The 17,903-nt window shown below is 37.2% G+C and overlaps 3 protein-coding genes across 4 annotated transcripts in view; 1 reads left to right on the top strand and 2 right to left on the bottom strand.

The window, feature by feature from the left end:
* LOC125240634 (serine/threonine-protein phosphatase 2A regulatory subunit B'' subunit delta-like) overlaps positions 1-17,903 on the top strand; it is a 94,127-nt gene that overhangs the window by 23,619 nt on the left and 52,605 nt on the right. The gene's annotated exons all lie outside the window — the stretch shown is intronic.
* Positions 3,112-4,207, bottom strand: LOC125240635 (protein IWS1 homolog). The gene is made up of 2 exons (XM_048148628.1): positions 4,160-4,207; positions 3,112-4,077 (listed from the first exon to the last, which is right to left on the bottom strand). Exons 1-2 carry the CDS (start codon positions 4,199-4,201, stop codon positions 3,127-3,129), a joined length of 993 nt encoding a protein of 330 aa, XP_048004585.1. The 5' UTR covers positions 4,202-4,207; the 3' UTR covers positions 3,112-3,126.
* LOC125240636 lies at positions 9,153-9,997 on the bottom strand. Its single transcript, XM_048148629.1, has 2 exons — positions 9,834-9,997; positions 9,153-9,705 (listed from the first exon to the last, which is right to left on the bottom strand). Exons 1-2 carry the CDS (start codon positions 9,882-9,884, stop codon positions 9,217-9,219), a joined length of 540 nt encoding a protein of 179 aa, XP_048004586.1. The 5' UTR covers positions 9,885-9,997; the 3' UTR covers positions 9,153-9,216.

Here is a 17,903-nt window from a genome sequence, read left to right as displayed (position 1 = left end):
CATAAAACTATGAATTAGAGTGGTGTTATCAAACGAGAGCGTTACAATTTGCCTGGCGTTCTTATGGCTCCAAAGTTTAATAATGACTTTATCTTTTTACTTCACATGCACCATAAAGTCCGTTACATCGTACAATTCAAACTTTCACTGTCCCAAACCGAACTGTCAACCTTACAGCTTAATAATTGATATACTTATATATCTAGAAAGAGCCCAACTTTGCATGAAATAAAATAACCATGTTTTTAACATATATTTTTGTGACATAATGTTTTATCGTGTAAAATAAAACAGTATAATTCAGGGATAAGGTTTCTAAAGGCGCTTACTGACAATCAGTCCCCCTTACGGCAACGGCCTGACAGTTATGCGGCGCTGTCACTTTTTAATTGTAACTTGTTTAAAACGGTTCCGCGTTCCCGCGCGTAGCCCGTGGCCGCTTAGCACAAAATAATTCTATTTCGCTACAATTGTGAGTTTTTTTTTTCAAAAACGTAAGTAGTTTGAAACTGTATTATAACTACTGAAGATCTCAAAATGTATTTATAGTATTTAATTATTTACTGTTACCGCAAAATTTCTTTTAAGTGTCAACTTATGTTTAGATCAGAATATTGATTGATGTTTGTCTACGTATAATGTACCTACTTAGAGGTTTATTTTTCATAAATATTAAGGCAGTTAAACTAAGTACTAGTAAGTAAATTAGTAATTTTCAATGTAAACTAGTAAATGCCCAAATGTTGTGACAAAAAATTAAAATTTTGAAAAAACCCCCGACCGCGACATAGTGGACCGATTTTCATGAAACATGGCTAAGAACACTCCCGACTAACTCAGCTTTCAGACAAAAAAAACTAAATCTAAATCGGTTCATCCGTTCGGGAGCTACGGTGCCACAGACAGACACACACACACAGACAGACAAACAGACAGACAGACACGTCAAACTTATAACACCCCTTCGTTTTTGCGTCGGGGGTTAAAAAAGCAGGCCATGTCTGGTTGATAGCATTATTTATGTACAATACTTATTGTAGTACCTTCACTTCATCGTTGTTACACTTTTAATGACATTTTTTATTTATGTAGATTGCTATAAGTATTAAAAATGGTTACAAAAAGTAATGCCAACTTTTTACAAATAAATTTTAACTTTTCTTCCCTGTTAGGAGGGGAGCAAAGTAGCAGTTTTCTGTTCACGGACAATGGTGGCAGTATAATCATATATGACAGAGTCCAGTTAGGGGCGACGACGAGCGAAACGAAGAGGAGCGTGTTAGGTTTTACCGTGAGCAAACCGGAAAAAACTTTTGAAATATAATAACAATAAATTAAACAATATTCTTGTAAAAAAAGTAAGTAGGTAACTATTTAAAAAATATATACGTAAGTAAAAAAGTGCGCGTTTTCATCCTTCCTTTCACTATTTCAAATAATTTTAGACAGGCCATTGCCGTCCGGCTGACTGATCATCAGTTAACCCTTAAACCCGTTATTTTTATTATAAATAAATAAATAAAAACCATTAAATTTCTCACCTGAAATGTAATAAAAACAGCCACAACTATGGCTACGTTGTATCTCAGCCCCATACTGCCGTAATTATAGTCTAATAGTTGTTCGGTTATATAATTTCTATTAAATACCTAATTTGTAATGAGTACGTGATGATCGTTACATTATGTTTTATAACTTATCATTTCATATGTTGAAAATCATAGACCAAAAATCATAGATATGTACGAGTACCTATACTTGTTTTGACACTATATAGTACCTATATACATTATACATAATTAATTAAATATATGTTGAAATTTCATATACCATTGCCAAACGGAAACTTCAGGTTTGCAGGTTTTTTTTATAATTTTCGTAACGTAGGCATTAGGCATTGATAAAAAGGTCAACACGTCGGTATATGAAGTCAACCTGAATAAAGTCAGTAATGAGAAGATTAGTACAAACGGTGATGGAAATATTTGTCACGATAGATATACTTACAAATAATATTAGGTATACCTAAGTAGATTAATCCATAACCCATAACAAATCAATGGGAGGCTGGAGGTTCAAAGAACGCTAATTATACAATTGTGGCATTTTATATATGTTAAGATACGATACGGTTGCATAAAAGTCATTACTAATCATCAATCATAAAGTTTTGTTTCTTAATTTTTACCTAGATAACAAGCAGAAACGCTTGCTAACGGATCTCCACATTTTTACTTCTCTCTCTTTACTAATAACGATTCGATGACATTGACGAATATCGTGATTTTTCTGGATGGAAAGAAATCATCAATAGTGAATTATCATATTATCAATCACACTGAAAATGTGTAACTAGAATTTCATCGTAAAAACTAAATTGATTCTAAACAGAGTCGCACCGTTGTTGTTTACCCACACGTGCCAATATTGATACCCGAGCAAGCGAATATTGAGCGTTGCGTTCATTCAAGGCGCGAAGGTTAAACAAACTTTGCCACCGAGTGAAACACAACATTTTTCACCACACCAATACGAACAAAATACTGACTTTAAAACATCAAACTAAATCAAATCCATTCAATATTTATGATTCACAATCATCATTTATAGGTAAATTCTACCAACCAGCTTATGATATCAAGTTAAAATTTGTATGAAATTACTTTGCACTCTTGTGAATTAATTGCAATATTGCTATCTGTTTTCGTTTATCAAAGTAAGCCTTAACCAGTTGGTGTGGTGAAAATAAATATAATCGAGCGGTGCTTAGGTAAGATGTCAATCACTTACGTTCCCTAGCGAACGAATTGCTAATGAATCTAGAAGAGAGGTAGAAAGAGATTGGGTATCGTTTCGTTGGTCACGGAACGAACGATAGTCAGCTTGGCTCAGAACCTAAGCCTACGGGACCTTACATTCTGAATTTGGGTGTATGATACTTACACTGTGCACAGCCTCTTTAATCTATGTAAGCGATGAGAGCCTGACTTAACAGTCAAATCTACAGGTTGATATATATGTTAATTTGATTGTTATTGTTAGTTACAACAGAATAATTGCTTTTATCTTACGGCCTTGCTACTAAATTACACACCTATTTTTGGTATGCTCAAGTCCGTCTGCATATTATTCACTGGTCTCTTCTTTTGGCGCGTCTACATTTTCTTCATCTCTCTCATTGTTGGTAGCTTCGGCTGTCGCTGGTGTTTCTTCTTCAATGTTGGTAGCTTCGGCTTTCGCTGGTGTTTCTTCTTCAATGTTGGTATCTTCGGATTCCGCTGGTGTTTTTTCTTCCGCGTTGGTTACTTCGGATCCCACTGGTGTTTCTTCTTCATACTTGGTAACTTTTGATTCCGCTAATATTTTTTCAGGTGCTTCGTTGTCCGAATCTTCAGGTTCTGCTAGTATTTCTTCATATTCTTCATTGTCAGCGTCTTGTGTTTCCGCTAGCATATCTTCATTTTCTTCATTATTTTTATCCTCGGGTTCCGCAAGTATTTCTTCTTCATTTCCTTCCTCGTTGGCATTGTTCGGTGTCACGGGTATGTCTTCATTTGCTTCGTTGTTGGCAATTCCAAGCTCTTGTGGTACTTCTTCATTTGCTTTGTTATTGACATTTCCGGCTACTTCCGGTACTTCTTCATTTCGTTTGTTGTCAGTATCTCCGTTAACGGCTGACATCTCATCATTTTCTTCGTTATTAATGTCTCCGGGTACTTCTGGTACCTGTTCATTTGCGTCGTTACTAGTATCTGCTGGTACCTCTGCATTTGCTTCGTTATTGGTACATTTGGATCCCTGTGCATTTGTTTCACAGATAGCATCTTTTTGAGGTTGTATTTCTTCATCGCTCGACTTCAAATGCTTCAACTGTGTATCTTTAATTTTTTTGTCTACATTTAGTGATTTATATGCGTTCTTAACTTCAGCACTAAACGGACCAAGAATGTCATCGTTGCCCTCGCGGTAGTAGTATGGGTCGATTGTGTCTAGTACCTTAATCGGGTATTCAACTGCAGGAAAATTGCATTTTTCGTATTGATCACTTTCACTCGGTGAAGGATAACAGCACACGACCTATAACAAAAAGGAGGATTACCACATATTCTACGGATGTCCGATGTTAGCACATTTTCAAATGTCTAAATAAATCACTTACGCTTAATATAGCTATGAAAATTATACTAAACTGTGACTTCATGGTACAGCTAAGGGTTGCTATGGTTATGAACAAGGTGAGACCGGTTCGTGATTATTATACCCGATGTTATTTGGCAAGTGATGCTTGGTTAAACTATTGTGTCACGGATCTGATAGACAAGGTACATTTTTATCATCCAAAATATTTCTACATATCAGTCGCTATCAATGCAATTTTCACGAAATTATGTTATAATAAAATTCTTTAATAATCACGTATCTATTGCTTCCGTTAAATTCATTCTGTTTCCTAATGAAAGATTCAATAGTTGTTACATCTCTTACAATTATACAAATTCAAGAGAAATTGCATAGCAGTGAAAAAACCGTAAAACCCTTGCTAGGTATGTACGTATTACATATAGTAAGTAAATATTCTTTATTGCACCATTTACATGTAAAATTATACATAATATTGAGTGAGAGTATAACTAGATAACAACAGGCTGTCTTATCGCTAAAAAGCTGTCTCTTCCAGGCAACCTTTGGACATTACACATATAATGTGCACTTCATTAATGATGCGAATTGGAGATCACGGGTTTCGATTTGAGCCCCGGCTCGTATCGTATCATTCTAACAGTTTTTTTGAAATAATGTTAACTTATTAAATATCATCACTATCATCAGATATTTATCAGTTGCTTGATTGTGAAGGACATCGCGATATTCGCGATCTGGAAACTTGCATGTTTAAAAAATTGCACAGTCCTAGAAAATTCAAAGATGGGTACCTAATATTGTGTAGCCTCCAGCCCAGAACAGGATGGATCAACGTGTCCTATAGGTAACATGCAGTCACAGACGTCACAGTATACAGTATGGCCACTCCCGCTCCCCGCTGAAAGTGCCGCCCACCCCCTCTCGGTTACCTCACACAGGGTGTCCACTTTCTGGAAAGTCAGGAAAAAGTCAGGGAAGCTCATAGTCAGGGAAAGTCAGGGAAATGATTTGGAGGTCAGGGAAAAATTTGTGCACCAAGAAAAAGAATCAAAAAGTATTGAAAGAATAATATGATTTCTTAGGTTGGCCACATCCATGACAGCAAAATAGATTCTCAGAATTGTCTCTAGACTTTTTATGACAAATATAGTACCTGGCCTCCATCCTAGTGATTGCTAATGAGGGATATCTTCATGCTTGACCTTAATTTATCCGGCCCAAAATCGTAAATGCGGAAAAATCCAGATTTTTTTTTACATTGCGTGCCCCACCCACATATTCCAAAATGGCGAGGGGTTCGGGTATAAATTCAGTTATTGTGATTCAGATTAACTGGAAAGTTGCACCACAATGTCACCATGTACAACATTCATAAGGGAGGTGCTTTTGCTAGAGCCACGTGAAAACGACAAAGACAAAGTTACGTCGCTGTCCAAATTCTAAGTATCTATCCGACAATCCAAAGCAGAGTTCCTCATAAAAGCCAATGGCCCAAAACAAAGAGGCGCAATTTTGTATGAGTCAAAGGAGCATAAGGAGGATAATAAGCGTGACGATGAGAGAACTTTAAAGCACTTGGAAACCTAAAGGCATGTAGTGGCAAAACACCTAAATGGGCATCCCGACGCTGACAACAGAGAAAAAATCTCGCGTTTCCTATTTCTACATAGGTACTTAATATATTTTTCAGTACAGATGGTGTTTTTTTTACGCACTAGTGCGAGAAGTGGTTCATTATATGCCAGGTCGAAACTTCGGAGGGTCATCTGTACTGAAAAACGTCGTACGATACGCGTGCAAAAAGGAAATTCGTAACTCGTGTCGATTTAAAACACTCCCTTCGGTCGTGTTTTAATTTATCGCCACTCGTTTCGAACTTCCTTTTTTACGCACTTGTATCGTAATGTACTATTTCAGTACAGATGGTCGTTTTTTTACGCACTAGTTCGAGAAGTGGTTCATTATATGCCAGGTCGAAACTTCGGAAGCTCATCTGTACTGAAAAACTTATCGCCACTCGTTTCGAACTTCCTTTTTTACGCACTTGTATCGTATTGTACTATTTGTTGCTTAGTCAATACTTCGCGAGTTCGCGCTCACTATTACGCTCGAAATCTCGTTTTCATTTCAAGCCTGCTTTCCTGACTTTGCTCTTATAGACTAGGTACAGTAGGTACTCCATTTTGTTTGCTATGTTATGTACATAATAACTACTATCAGCCCCAGGGACGTATAAAAAGGGAAAAAAAATTTGTCCGTCTTTCTTTGGGTCACAGGTTAGCATATGTATGCCAAACTTCAAGTTAATCGGTTCAATAGTTTTGGAGAAAATTGCCTGTGACAGACGGACAGACAGATGCACGAGTGATCCTATAAGGGTTCCGTTTTTCCTTTTTGAGGTACGGAACCCTAAAAAACTTAAAAAAGGACAGTAGTGGTTATAATTAACTATCACCCTTTCATATTCATTTAAATATTGATTCTAGCTTAATAAATATATAAATTATATAATGTATATTATATACCTATATGTATACGGTCTTATTTGTAGAAATTTTGATGTCTATTGTGCCAGTAGGTACATTATTTTTTGTTATGGTGGCCGACGGTAGCCCAAGGTCCTTGGGCTACCGTCGGCCAAGGTAACCTTCATTTGATTAATTTAACTAGTGACGCAGACTAAGTTAACTTACAAGTAATTTACTAAAAGTGAACAGTATGAAATGAATCCTTCTCATTCAGTAACTTATTTGTATTTGAGATCATACAGTAGCGGAAAACAATCTATCATATTTTTTCGGATACATTTGCATACTTATTTCATTAATTAAAAAAAGGCTGTTGCGATGTCGATGAAATTTACAATATAGGTGCATATGAATAAGATTTTTATATTAAAGGAAAAAATGGAAAAATTTACGCTTCCGGCAGGACTTGAACCCGCACCATTTTTAACCCCCGACGCAAAAACGACGGGGTGTTATAAGTTTGACGTGTCTGTCTGTCTGTCTGTCTGTCTGTCTGTCTGTCTGTCTGTTTGTCTGTGTGTGTGTCTGTCTGTGGCACCGTAGCTCCCGAACGGGTGAACCGATTCCGATTTAGTTTTTTTTTGTTTGAAAGCTGAGTTAGTCGGGAGTGTTCTTAGCCATGTTTCATGAAAATCGGTCCACTCTGTCGCGGTCGGGGGTTTTTTCAAAATTTTAATTTTGTGGTTAGGTTATTGCAATCCGTGCAATGCTCTTACCAATTGAGCTACGGAAGCCACGCCGGATTTCGCAAATCTTTCCATGCCTATCCTTTTGTACACACGTCTTGGGGTGACGTCTAGCGCCATCTACCGACAGACTATTACATCTTGTAAATGTTTAGAATCGTTAGCAGACGTTTCTGCTTAATAAAAATTAATTTCATATGAATAAGGCTATTTGGGCAACTTAAGGTTTATTTTTAAAACAATTCGTATGCCCAAGTTATGCAGGGTAACCCTGTCGGCCTCGAATAGTAAAAATAAATAATGATGTGATTTACATTTATATCAAAAACTTCTCAGATTGATAAATCCATCCATCTATATTATATATTATTGTTAGTTAGGATTCGCTATTTTGGGTTTTTATAATGAGAAGTCCAATATTAATCGGAATCGCGATCGGTGCGTGTAAAGTCTAGAATCCGCATCAGGCTCTCGTGGCTGCCCACGGGCCACGTGCAGTGGGTCCTAAGACTCGTAAGTATTCGAATACATATTTGTAATGATGATCCAATAGTGGTTTACTTGATATAAAAATCTAATTTTCAGAATTTTCGATTTATTTTTCTCGATATACAAGGTGCTCGCGAGGAACCCATATAACTTTAACGGCATATTCTTGGTCACATTTTAAGACTAAAATGTCATATAAACTTTTCTAGATTTCGTCTAGTTTCAGAGTTATTGCCAATTTAAAAAAAAAAAAAACATTTCCGTATTGTTACTCAGTAGAAAAGGTTTCTTAACGGCGCTGATGCGCAATTGTGGAGCATAGTCTCACAGTAGTCATTGATAGATGTCAAAATGTGACAAGAAAAACTTCCAAATAATTTGGTTTTTAGAAAAATAAATGAAAAAACTCATTTTAATTGCCAACTTTATGGATAAAAAAAAATTTATGTGAAAATACGTCCAAAAAAGTAAAAAAAAAAAAAAAAAAAAAAAAAAAAATTTTTTTTTTATGAAAAATTTTAAAATTCATATAACATTTTTTCTTTCTTTTTGCCTCAGAAACGCGTGGTTCAAGTTATGCGGGTTCCTCGCGAGCACCTTGTATAACCAGTATGATAGATTTATTCCGCTACTGTAAGTAGTAAAGTTAGCTAATTTTTAAAGAAATAAAGCTTTTAAAAATCGTATCGTAAAGTGAAACTTTATTTTCTTCAAAGTGCTGACAAAACGATTAAAAAAGTTTGTTTATTAATTAAGTGTTATTGCCTTAACTAATAATTAGATTTGACTTTAAGATAAAGTTTACCATTAGGATTTTAAGATAGCAGTGTGATTGTTTTACTTAACGATAGTAAATTAAATTATCACTTGGAGAGTTTGTAGGTTTAGTCTTACTCACCGAGAATAGAATAGATTATACGAAGTACTTATACTTAAACTTTATTTTCCCTAACATTTTTAAATACTTAAACTATAAAATTTTAAAAATATAGTATAGATAATTTACTTTACAATACCTATGTTCATAATATTTAATCCGAGAATAGAATAGATTATACGAAGTACTTATACTTAAACTTTATTTTCCCTAACATTTTTAAATAAACTATAAAATTTTAAAAATATAGTATAGATAATTTACTATACAATACCTATGTTCATAATATTTAAACTCGTATTTGACCTATACAATTCTCATACTATTGAAAATACGTGGCATCTACGTATGTGTTATTGATATCTGTATAAAGAGTAGGTATTCTATGTATGTACTTAGTAATTTCAGTGATTGTAAAGATGGGGCGGTAGAATAAAAGGAGTGCTCTATATTTACAAAATTAAATGTATTTTGTTCCTACCATTAAAGTAATTTAACAATCGGCGCAGGCCGATGTAGGGGCTTGTCTAACGTAGACGCATATCTCAGGGCAAGAGTCGCCGCCGCCGGCGCCGGCGCCGGCTCCGCAGCTGTACACAAGCGAGGGCGCGTACGAGCAGTAGTCGTCGTCGTCCCCGCAGCCGCTCGCGGAGCCGTCGTAACCGTCGCTCGCGGACGCGCAGCTGTCATAACTGCTCTGTTTTCTTCCTGAGCATTTCTTGCTTTCGATCATATTGCAGACGAGGCAGTATAAGAGTCTTGCCAGTTCATCATCGTCTTCGTCGGCGCAGGGTGCGGACGTGCAAGACGCGGCCGAGGGTTGTCTCTTGGGCGCAGTGGTCTGGCACTGGGGGATCTTGGGCACGATAACGGCGGGCACGACGAACTGTCCGCCGGGGACGAAGGTGGGCGCCGCCGAGCCGGAGCCGCATCGCTGTATGCTGCCCCCGCCGCAGGTGCACCCGCAATTTTGACTGTAAACCTGAAAGTATAATCATACTTCTATTGAACCGTATCCCTTTCTGCGAGTTCTTATTAGAGAAATTAAACACATGACTATTAAGTACCCATCTATCATGTATAGGTACTTAAAAGTTTTGAAATATCTACCTTAGATATGAACATAATAGTCGCCAATAATTGTATTTTGAGTGACACCATTTTGATATCAGGTTTGGCCTAGTAAGCCCTGACACTAGTATATATACAAGTGATTTCAAAAGTAAAATCGGTTACTGGGTAATTTTGTAACTAAGGTCTTGGGTCGGTTCGAGCACGTAATGTTTTTGTGAAAGACATGATTACACGTGGATATGTGCCAGCGACGGCGAGCGTTTGAGCAAGCGCAGGACATTCCGACGCACAATCCTGCTTCGTCACACTCACACTCACTCACACGGCTCTACACCACAGAATATATAATAGTACAAGTACAGAAGGCCCACTGCTTTGATGTTTCCGAAATGCCGCCTTTTTAAATACCTACAACATTCTTACAAAGAAACGAGCCGCACGTGCGCGGCGTCCGGTGATAGGGTTACCAATGGATCCAAACGAATTAATACTCACATTAAATGTTCTATTATTATATTCAAGTCTTGAGTACTTTCTAGGTATATACGCTGTATTTATATATTTTTGTTCAAGGTTCCAACATCACAAGCCTTATTGAACTTTTCCGTGGGACTTAATCAGTAGTAGATCTGTATAAGAATGTCTTTTGGTATTTATTTTATTCAATATGTCTATTTAACTAAGTATTATTAGCCATTCCACCCGCAGACATCGCTTAAAAAACCTCGCGACGTAAAGTAACAATAGAAAGTGCGAACGTGCATTCCGTGAGAATGTGCGCCATCCCTGAGTAGACCGCGAACTCGCGGCCGCCAGGATATACTTGTAGCGCGGCGATAGGATCGCGGAGTGAGCCGCCCCTGTCTACACGGGGTGACTTATCGAACTCACAAGTTGTTTCATAAAAGATTGAACGTTATTCTTAAGGTTCTGTCAAACTTATTAGTTAGGTAATTTATTATGTGAAAAAGGGAGACATTAGTTATCACTAATCAAGAGTTGTTTCGGAGTTACTTAGATACTCTTAATTTTCACACCATAATTATTGTTTTTAAATTTTACTGTAAACATAATTGCGATGACAGTCCATAACAACTGTTAACGAGTGTTTAACGCTATAGAGTGTTTGCATTATATTGCAAACCTAATTATTTTGTATGGATGACATTTTATTTCAATTTTTAAATAAAAGTTTAGTAGAGGAGATATAGCCTTGGGGGTCATAATAATTACCACAGAACCGAAGTTTGGTTTTTTTAGTTCTTTGTGTGTGTCTTTTTAACATACTAAAAATATAGTAAAATATATTTATGCAAAATGCGTTTTTTCGACCGCCAAAATTTGTATGAAAAATTACTATGAAAAAAAAATCCTAAAATTTAAAAATCGTCTCTGGTATCAACTTATGGGGAATTAGGCGCCAAAAATTTTTATAGCGTTGATGTTTAGCAAGAATATAACAATTTTTCACTATTATAGTAAAATAAAAAATTACAAAAATCATAAATTTGATGAAAGGAAGTAATTAAAACATACATTTCAGCAAAGTAATTTTTTTCATAGGTACCACACCATGGTAAATACGGGTACGATCCGCCTGGTGATAAGCAGTCACGGTAGCCTATGACGCCTGCCACTCTAGAGCCTCCACATGCGCGTTGCTGGCCCGTTAGGGTACCTTTCCACTAGAGATGCGCTACGTGATAGTGTTTGATATCCACCAATCATGTTCACTGTTCACAAAGCGTAGCGCTAGTAGGAACGGGTTCGACTAAGCTGATTGTGGATATTAAACGCATCCATAACACATCTCTGGTGGAAAGGCACCCTTAACAGTCCTAAGCTAGCTCGCAGGATAACGCGCGTCCGCGGGAGAAAAATCCTCCTAAGCCTACATCGAAAACAGATGCCTTAATCTCGCTGTCCAAGGCTCTAAGTCACGCGGCCCCGGTAGCCCAAAGAAGCGCTGGCTGGACGTCGTGGGAGCGGACATGCAAGAGAACAATCTCATGTCTAAGAATGCTGAAGACCGGGTAAAGTGGAGAAGACTGGGCAGGAAAGCGGACCCTGGCGCTAGGCCGGGAAAACGCTAGATTGAAGAAGAAGCCGCAGTGTGCGACCATATACGGGTCCAGGGTGTATGGATGCGCAGATTTATGACTAAGAAAACCAATGATTATTAGGTTTTGGTTTTCTCTCGTGTTCGATATAATGCTTTATGGACAGTTTTTGTTTGGGATGCGACAATTTATGTACTTACATTGAACAAGTTTATGGTACGAGTAAATACGGTTATCGCAATAGGAGGATTTTTCTCCCGCGGACGCTCCTTAGTCTGCGAGCTAGCTGAGGACTGTTAAGGGTGCCTTTCCACCAGATATGTATTATGGATGCGTCTGATATCCACAATCAGCTTAGTCGAACCCGTTCCCACTAGCGCTACGCTTTGTGAACAGTGAACATGATTGGTGGATATCAAACACTATCACGTAGCGCATCTCTAGTGGAAAGGTACCCTAACGGGCCAGCAACGCGCATGTGGAGGCTCTAGAGTGGCAGGCGTCATAGGCTACCGTGACTGCTTATCACCAGGCGGATCGTACCCGTATTTACCATGGTGTGGTACCTATGAAAAAAATTCAATTGCTGAAATTTATGTTTTAATTACTTCCTTTCATCAAATTTATGATTTTTATCATTTTTTATTTTACCGAAATACTGAAAAATATTTATATTTTTGCTAAACATCAACGCTATAAAAGTTTTTGCCGCTTAATTCCCCATGAGTTGATACCAGAGACGGTTTTTAAATTTTAGGATTTTTTTTCCATAGTAATTTTTCATACAACTTTTGGCGGTCGAAAAAACTAATTTTGCATAAATATATTTTACTATATTTTTAGTATGTCAAAAAGACACACACAAAGAACTAAAAAAAACAAACTTCGGTTCTGTGGGAATTATTATGACCCCCCCCATACAAATTCTCATTCCACTCCTCTACTAGTTGTCTAATTACATTTCTTATGTCCTACTAGTATACTCACAACGTTATGAGATTCGCCCCTATTAGCTTTTCACACTGTATGTACCAACCTCGTACAAAATAAGCATAGTTTTAAGTTTATAGAGTCATCTGCATGCACATGTCTCGGCGAATTACAATTTGATCTGATTGTCTTTCAGGGATCATTATAATGCTAACCTATTTTAGCCGTTTTCATTTTATTTAATAAAAGGTGTTTTACATACAATCTCGTATAAATTTGAAGTACTTATGAATAATATCCGCAAGGGAGCTGAAATATAAAAGGCTTTTTGTGAATAAAAAGATGTTTTCAAGATACATCAGATGCAATTTAATTTTTCCTGTTTAATTTTTCACATCATAATACCAATACCAATGTTTTGTAAAAATACAAACATTATTTCATAATTTTTCGTTGGTAAACTTCGGAGACAAGAGGAACGGCGTGTTATTTTAATAAAAAATATATTAAAAAATGTTTTTTTTTGTACTCTTTGAGTTCTTTCTAGCGATACCCCACTTGACCTAGTAACTTGACCCCTTTCGTACTGACCATTTCGGATAATTGATATTAATATTTAAATGTGTAAAAGTTTAGTTATGAACATTGTTTCAAAACTATTCTATAAATCGAAAGTATAAATAAGTAGTTCTCGAGAAATTGAGTAATATAAGGAACGGCTCACTCCGCGTTTCTTTCGTACATTTCGACGGTGCGAGTTCGCGGCCCATAAAGTTTGACAACCTTCACGCTGCGCAATAGAACTCAATGTCGCATCATGCAGTCCGTTGACAGGTTGTTGAGATTGAGCCTTCTGTACTTGTATTTTTATATTTTCTGTGGTAATATGACAGGCAGACTGAATGAGTTGCACCATAGGGGTTCCTTTTGTACCTCTTTGGTACGGAACCCTAAAATCATTCTCTAGTCAATTGAAAAAATATCCAGGGTAGCTCTTATGTCGACAAATTAAGATCTATGGGACATAATTGTACACCCATATTTTGCACTTAACTATACTATATCTATTTGTATATTATGTTATAGTTATCAAATTATTACATATAGCCTAGTATTATGTAAGTGTCGGATTGCGCGAACTCCCGGGTGGAGTCATTGAGCCCATTCCGAGCACGTAGCGGCATAACAAAACAACGTGAAACACTTAGCACACGATCGACATTACAGAAACCCATTGTGGATAAAACTCGGGGCATTACTTAAAATATTGATATTTCAAATAATTACTATTTCTGTAAGGTATTTATTGGAAACCAGACGGTACCTATTTAATGGAAGGCAGACAAGGCCAACTTTGTCACCGTTGCTGCCTCATCGGAGATAAAAAGTCACGTCTACAAGTCGATTGAGGGTCCCTAAAATGGGTACCAAATAGATCGACAAACTTTTAGCCGATTACTGATTCGCAGACAACGATTCGATCAATGTCGCTTTGCAGGGTTATCTTGTGTCGATGCGTCACTTTTGGTCGACTAACGTTAAGTAGACTCTGGTTCGCATTCAGTTCAGTTAGTTTCTATGTAAGTTATGAGAACTTTTAATTATAAATTTTTCATTTGGCATATAAATATTTTCGTTAGCATCGTTTCGTCGCATAAAGCTTTACATTTTATACATCGTTAATTAGTCGGAGAATCGTTGTCGGGGATCATCCATAAATTACGTCACACTAAAAATCATGATTTTTGACCCCTCCCTCCCCCCTTGTCACAGCTGGTCACATTTGTTAGACTCCCCCCTCCCTAGTGTGACGTCACATATGTACACGTAGCAATTATTAAATAAAAAAAGCTGTTAGAATTCAATCTTATTTCCATTTATGTGCTTGAATTATTCTTTACCACACCAACAGTTGAAGGCTCTCTTGATACTTCAAAAAACGAATGACAAAGTTTCATTTTATCTACAAGAGTGCAAAGTAATTTCATAGTCATTTTTAGGGTTCCGTAGTCAACTAGGAACCCTTATAGTTTCGCCATGTCTGTCTGTCCGTCCGTCCGTCCGTCCGCGGATAATCTCAGTAACGGTAAGCACTAGAAAGCTGAAATTTGGTACCAATATGTATATCAATCACGCCAACAAAGTGCAAAAATAAAAAATGGAAAAATATGTTTCTTTAGGGTACCCCCCCTACATGTAAAGTGGGGGCTGATATTTTTTTTCGTCTCAACCCCAACGTGTGATATATTGTTGGATAGGTATTTAAAAATTAATAAGGGTTTACTAAATACGCTTTTTGATAATATTAATAGTTTAGGAAATAATCGCTCCTAAAGGAAAAAAAAGTGCGTCCCCCCCCCCTCTAACTTTTGAACCATATGTTTAAAAATATGAAAAAAATCACAAAAGTAGAACTTTATAAGGACTTTCTAGGAAAATTGTTTTGAACTTGGTAGGTTCAGTAGTTTTTGAGAAAAATACGGAAAACTACGGAACCCTACACTGAGCGTGGTCCGACACGCTCTTCGCCGGTTTTTAACTTGATGTCCACGGGTATGGCTAGTAGAATAAACGTTTAAATGATGATTTTGACTCCTAAATGTTAAAAAAATTAATCAAGCTAAATTGTTTGATGTTTTGCAGTTAATATTTTCCACCTGTTAGTTATTTAATTTTTAAATCACTGTAATTTGTTTTTCTTTAGACACATATTTCAAATTTATTTTATGGTATACGTATACCGCGTATACGATAGACATTTTACAATACGAAATAAAGCCAAAACAACCTAATACAGTAACAAGAGTACGCTTATCGATTTAGTCTGAAATTTTGGAGTTTTCACCGAAAAGTTTAAAAAAAAACGACGGACCAAATTTTGTCCATGACATTTATAGCTAAAGAATGTTCTAAATGGCCTAGACTATCGCCTACTTTCGGCTTTTCATCCGGTTGACGAACTTCCTGTACCTATTTGTAATTTTGTATATATGCTTATGAGGTTTTTACCCTTAGATTATGATAGATTTTGAAATGTGACGTCACGAACTTTAGGACCCCTCCCACCCTCATGTCACACATTGTCACACTTCGCCGACCCCCTCCCTCCCCCTTAACGTGTGACGTAATTTATGGATGATCCCTCGGCGTGCGGAAAATCGGCTTATTATTTTGTATTGGGAAATCAATAGAGCACCCCCGGCAATCTGTCTGGCCCTAGTCTAAGAAGTGATAGGGATCTGACAACACTCAAGAGTCAGAGATAAATCGCTTTTCGTGTCAAAATGCCAGGAAAAATAGTATACTTATTACGATAGAAGTGCGAATAGTAGGAACTTTGCAGAGAAAGCGAGAAATTGAAACCAGACGAAATAGAATACATACTTACATATTTACATACATATAATCACTCATGTATCCCATGAAGGCAAAGTACATGAACTACTAAGTTTCAGTGCCACTAAATACCACGAAACAGAATGTATTAAAGAAATGGGCAAGAGTTTCAAATTACCTAGTCGCACGTGTATTGAACAACGTTATACTATACAATATACACATCAAATACAGAATTCTTCGACATAAGTAGTCAACTAGTCAAGTGACGTACTACTTTGTGCACTAGTGCGGTAAAGTCGGGTGATATATAGGTACTGTAAAGGCATATTTACGCGGTTATTTCACTACGAATAAAGATAACTTATTCATATCATGTAACCGATATAAGGCCAATACCTTACAGCCTCCCACGGCTTGTTAGCTAAGTATAAAGCACGTTACAGAGCCGGTGCCTCCCGAGCCCCGGCCCTCCCGGGCTCCCGGGCGAACCTATGACGTATAAAGATAATGTTTTTCCTACGCGTCTGGTCTGGGTGCCCCTATCGGTTGCTCAGCCCACCCACCAATGTGAGCTGATTTTTAACAGGTGTTTATTAAGTATTAACAATTTTAAGCTACCTTAACAATGTTTTACAATATGTACAATTGTACATATGGTGCTACTTTCAAAACTAGTTAGCAAAGTAGTACCTACTTTTATGTAGCTATGCCCAAACTTCATAATACATACATAGAATGTAAAAGAAAATGTCGTATTTACGATACAGAATTTCTTATTTTCCGCAATTGTATATCGTAATGTACTATTTGCGATGATCATTGTTATTAATGTAATGAGGTAAGGGAACATAAACAGATGTAAAATAAAAACATATTTCTTATAATGTAAGTATTAAATAAGTACATTTATAATAGAATCTAACTATTTGTAATCAGTCTTCATCGTCGTATTGTTCGGCGCTGTAATCCGAAGTTTCCTCGCTGTAGTCTTCGTCCTCCAGACTATCTTCGAAAGGCGTTTTTATTCTCTTATTTTGTTTCACGCGGTGATAGTAATTTCCATCAGGTCGACTGAAATCGGCATTGAGAATGTCATAACTTTTTTTAAATCCCGGTTTATGCCTACTATACGTATAAGATATTTCATTTTTGTTTTTACATTCGCAACAATTATTATTCTTTTCTGTTAGAAGTTGTACAAGAAGCGGTAGCAAAGTTTTGACAGCCGTTTGTTTAGCGGGTTTTTGGTCTTGGGTCAAATATGGGTTATTTTTCGGCCATGGATATTCATGCTTGACAGGATTTTGTGATAAAATATGTGTGAGCAAGAGGCCCAAATTGGGATTTTGAACGCTATTAGCGATTGAGTTTTGAATTGGTGCATTCGATAGTGTGCTCTGTATTGGTATGGCGCTATGTATCGGGACAGCATTTTGTATCGGTATTGCGTTCTGCATTGGTAATGTACTCTGCATGGGAACTGCTGTTCGCATCGGCACGGCGTTCTGTATTGTACTCTGTATTGGCACTTGATGCGATACGGGCACTCCGCTCTTTGCCGGACTGCCACCCTGTACTGCGGCTGCTGGAATGAACCGTAACCTCATGTTACTAGGATTTTGTACGTTCGATGGCTGCAATTGAGCGGAAGATAGTATTTGGGGCGGCGGGGAAGGTTGTAGCATGGCTGACGCTTGCGGCGGCAAAGCATTAATTACATACGGAGATTGAGAAGGCGCGGTACCGGAGAATTGTGGCGCAAAACTAATAAAAAGGG

This window comes from Leguminivora glycinivorella, chromosome Z, assembly GCF_023078275.1.
Source record: "Leguminivora glycinivorella isolate SPB_JAAS2020 chromosome Z, LegGlyc_1.1, whole genome shotgun sequence".
Taxonomy (NCBI): domain Eukaryota; kingdom Metazoa; phylum Arthropoda; class Insecta; order Lepidoptera; family Tortricidae; genus Leguminivora; species Leguminivora glycinivorella.
This window is presented reverse-complemented; position numbering and strand designations above follow the sequence as displayed.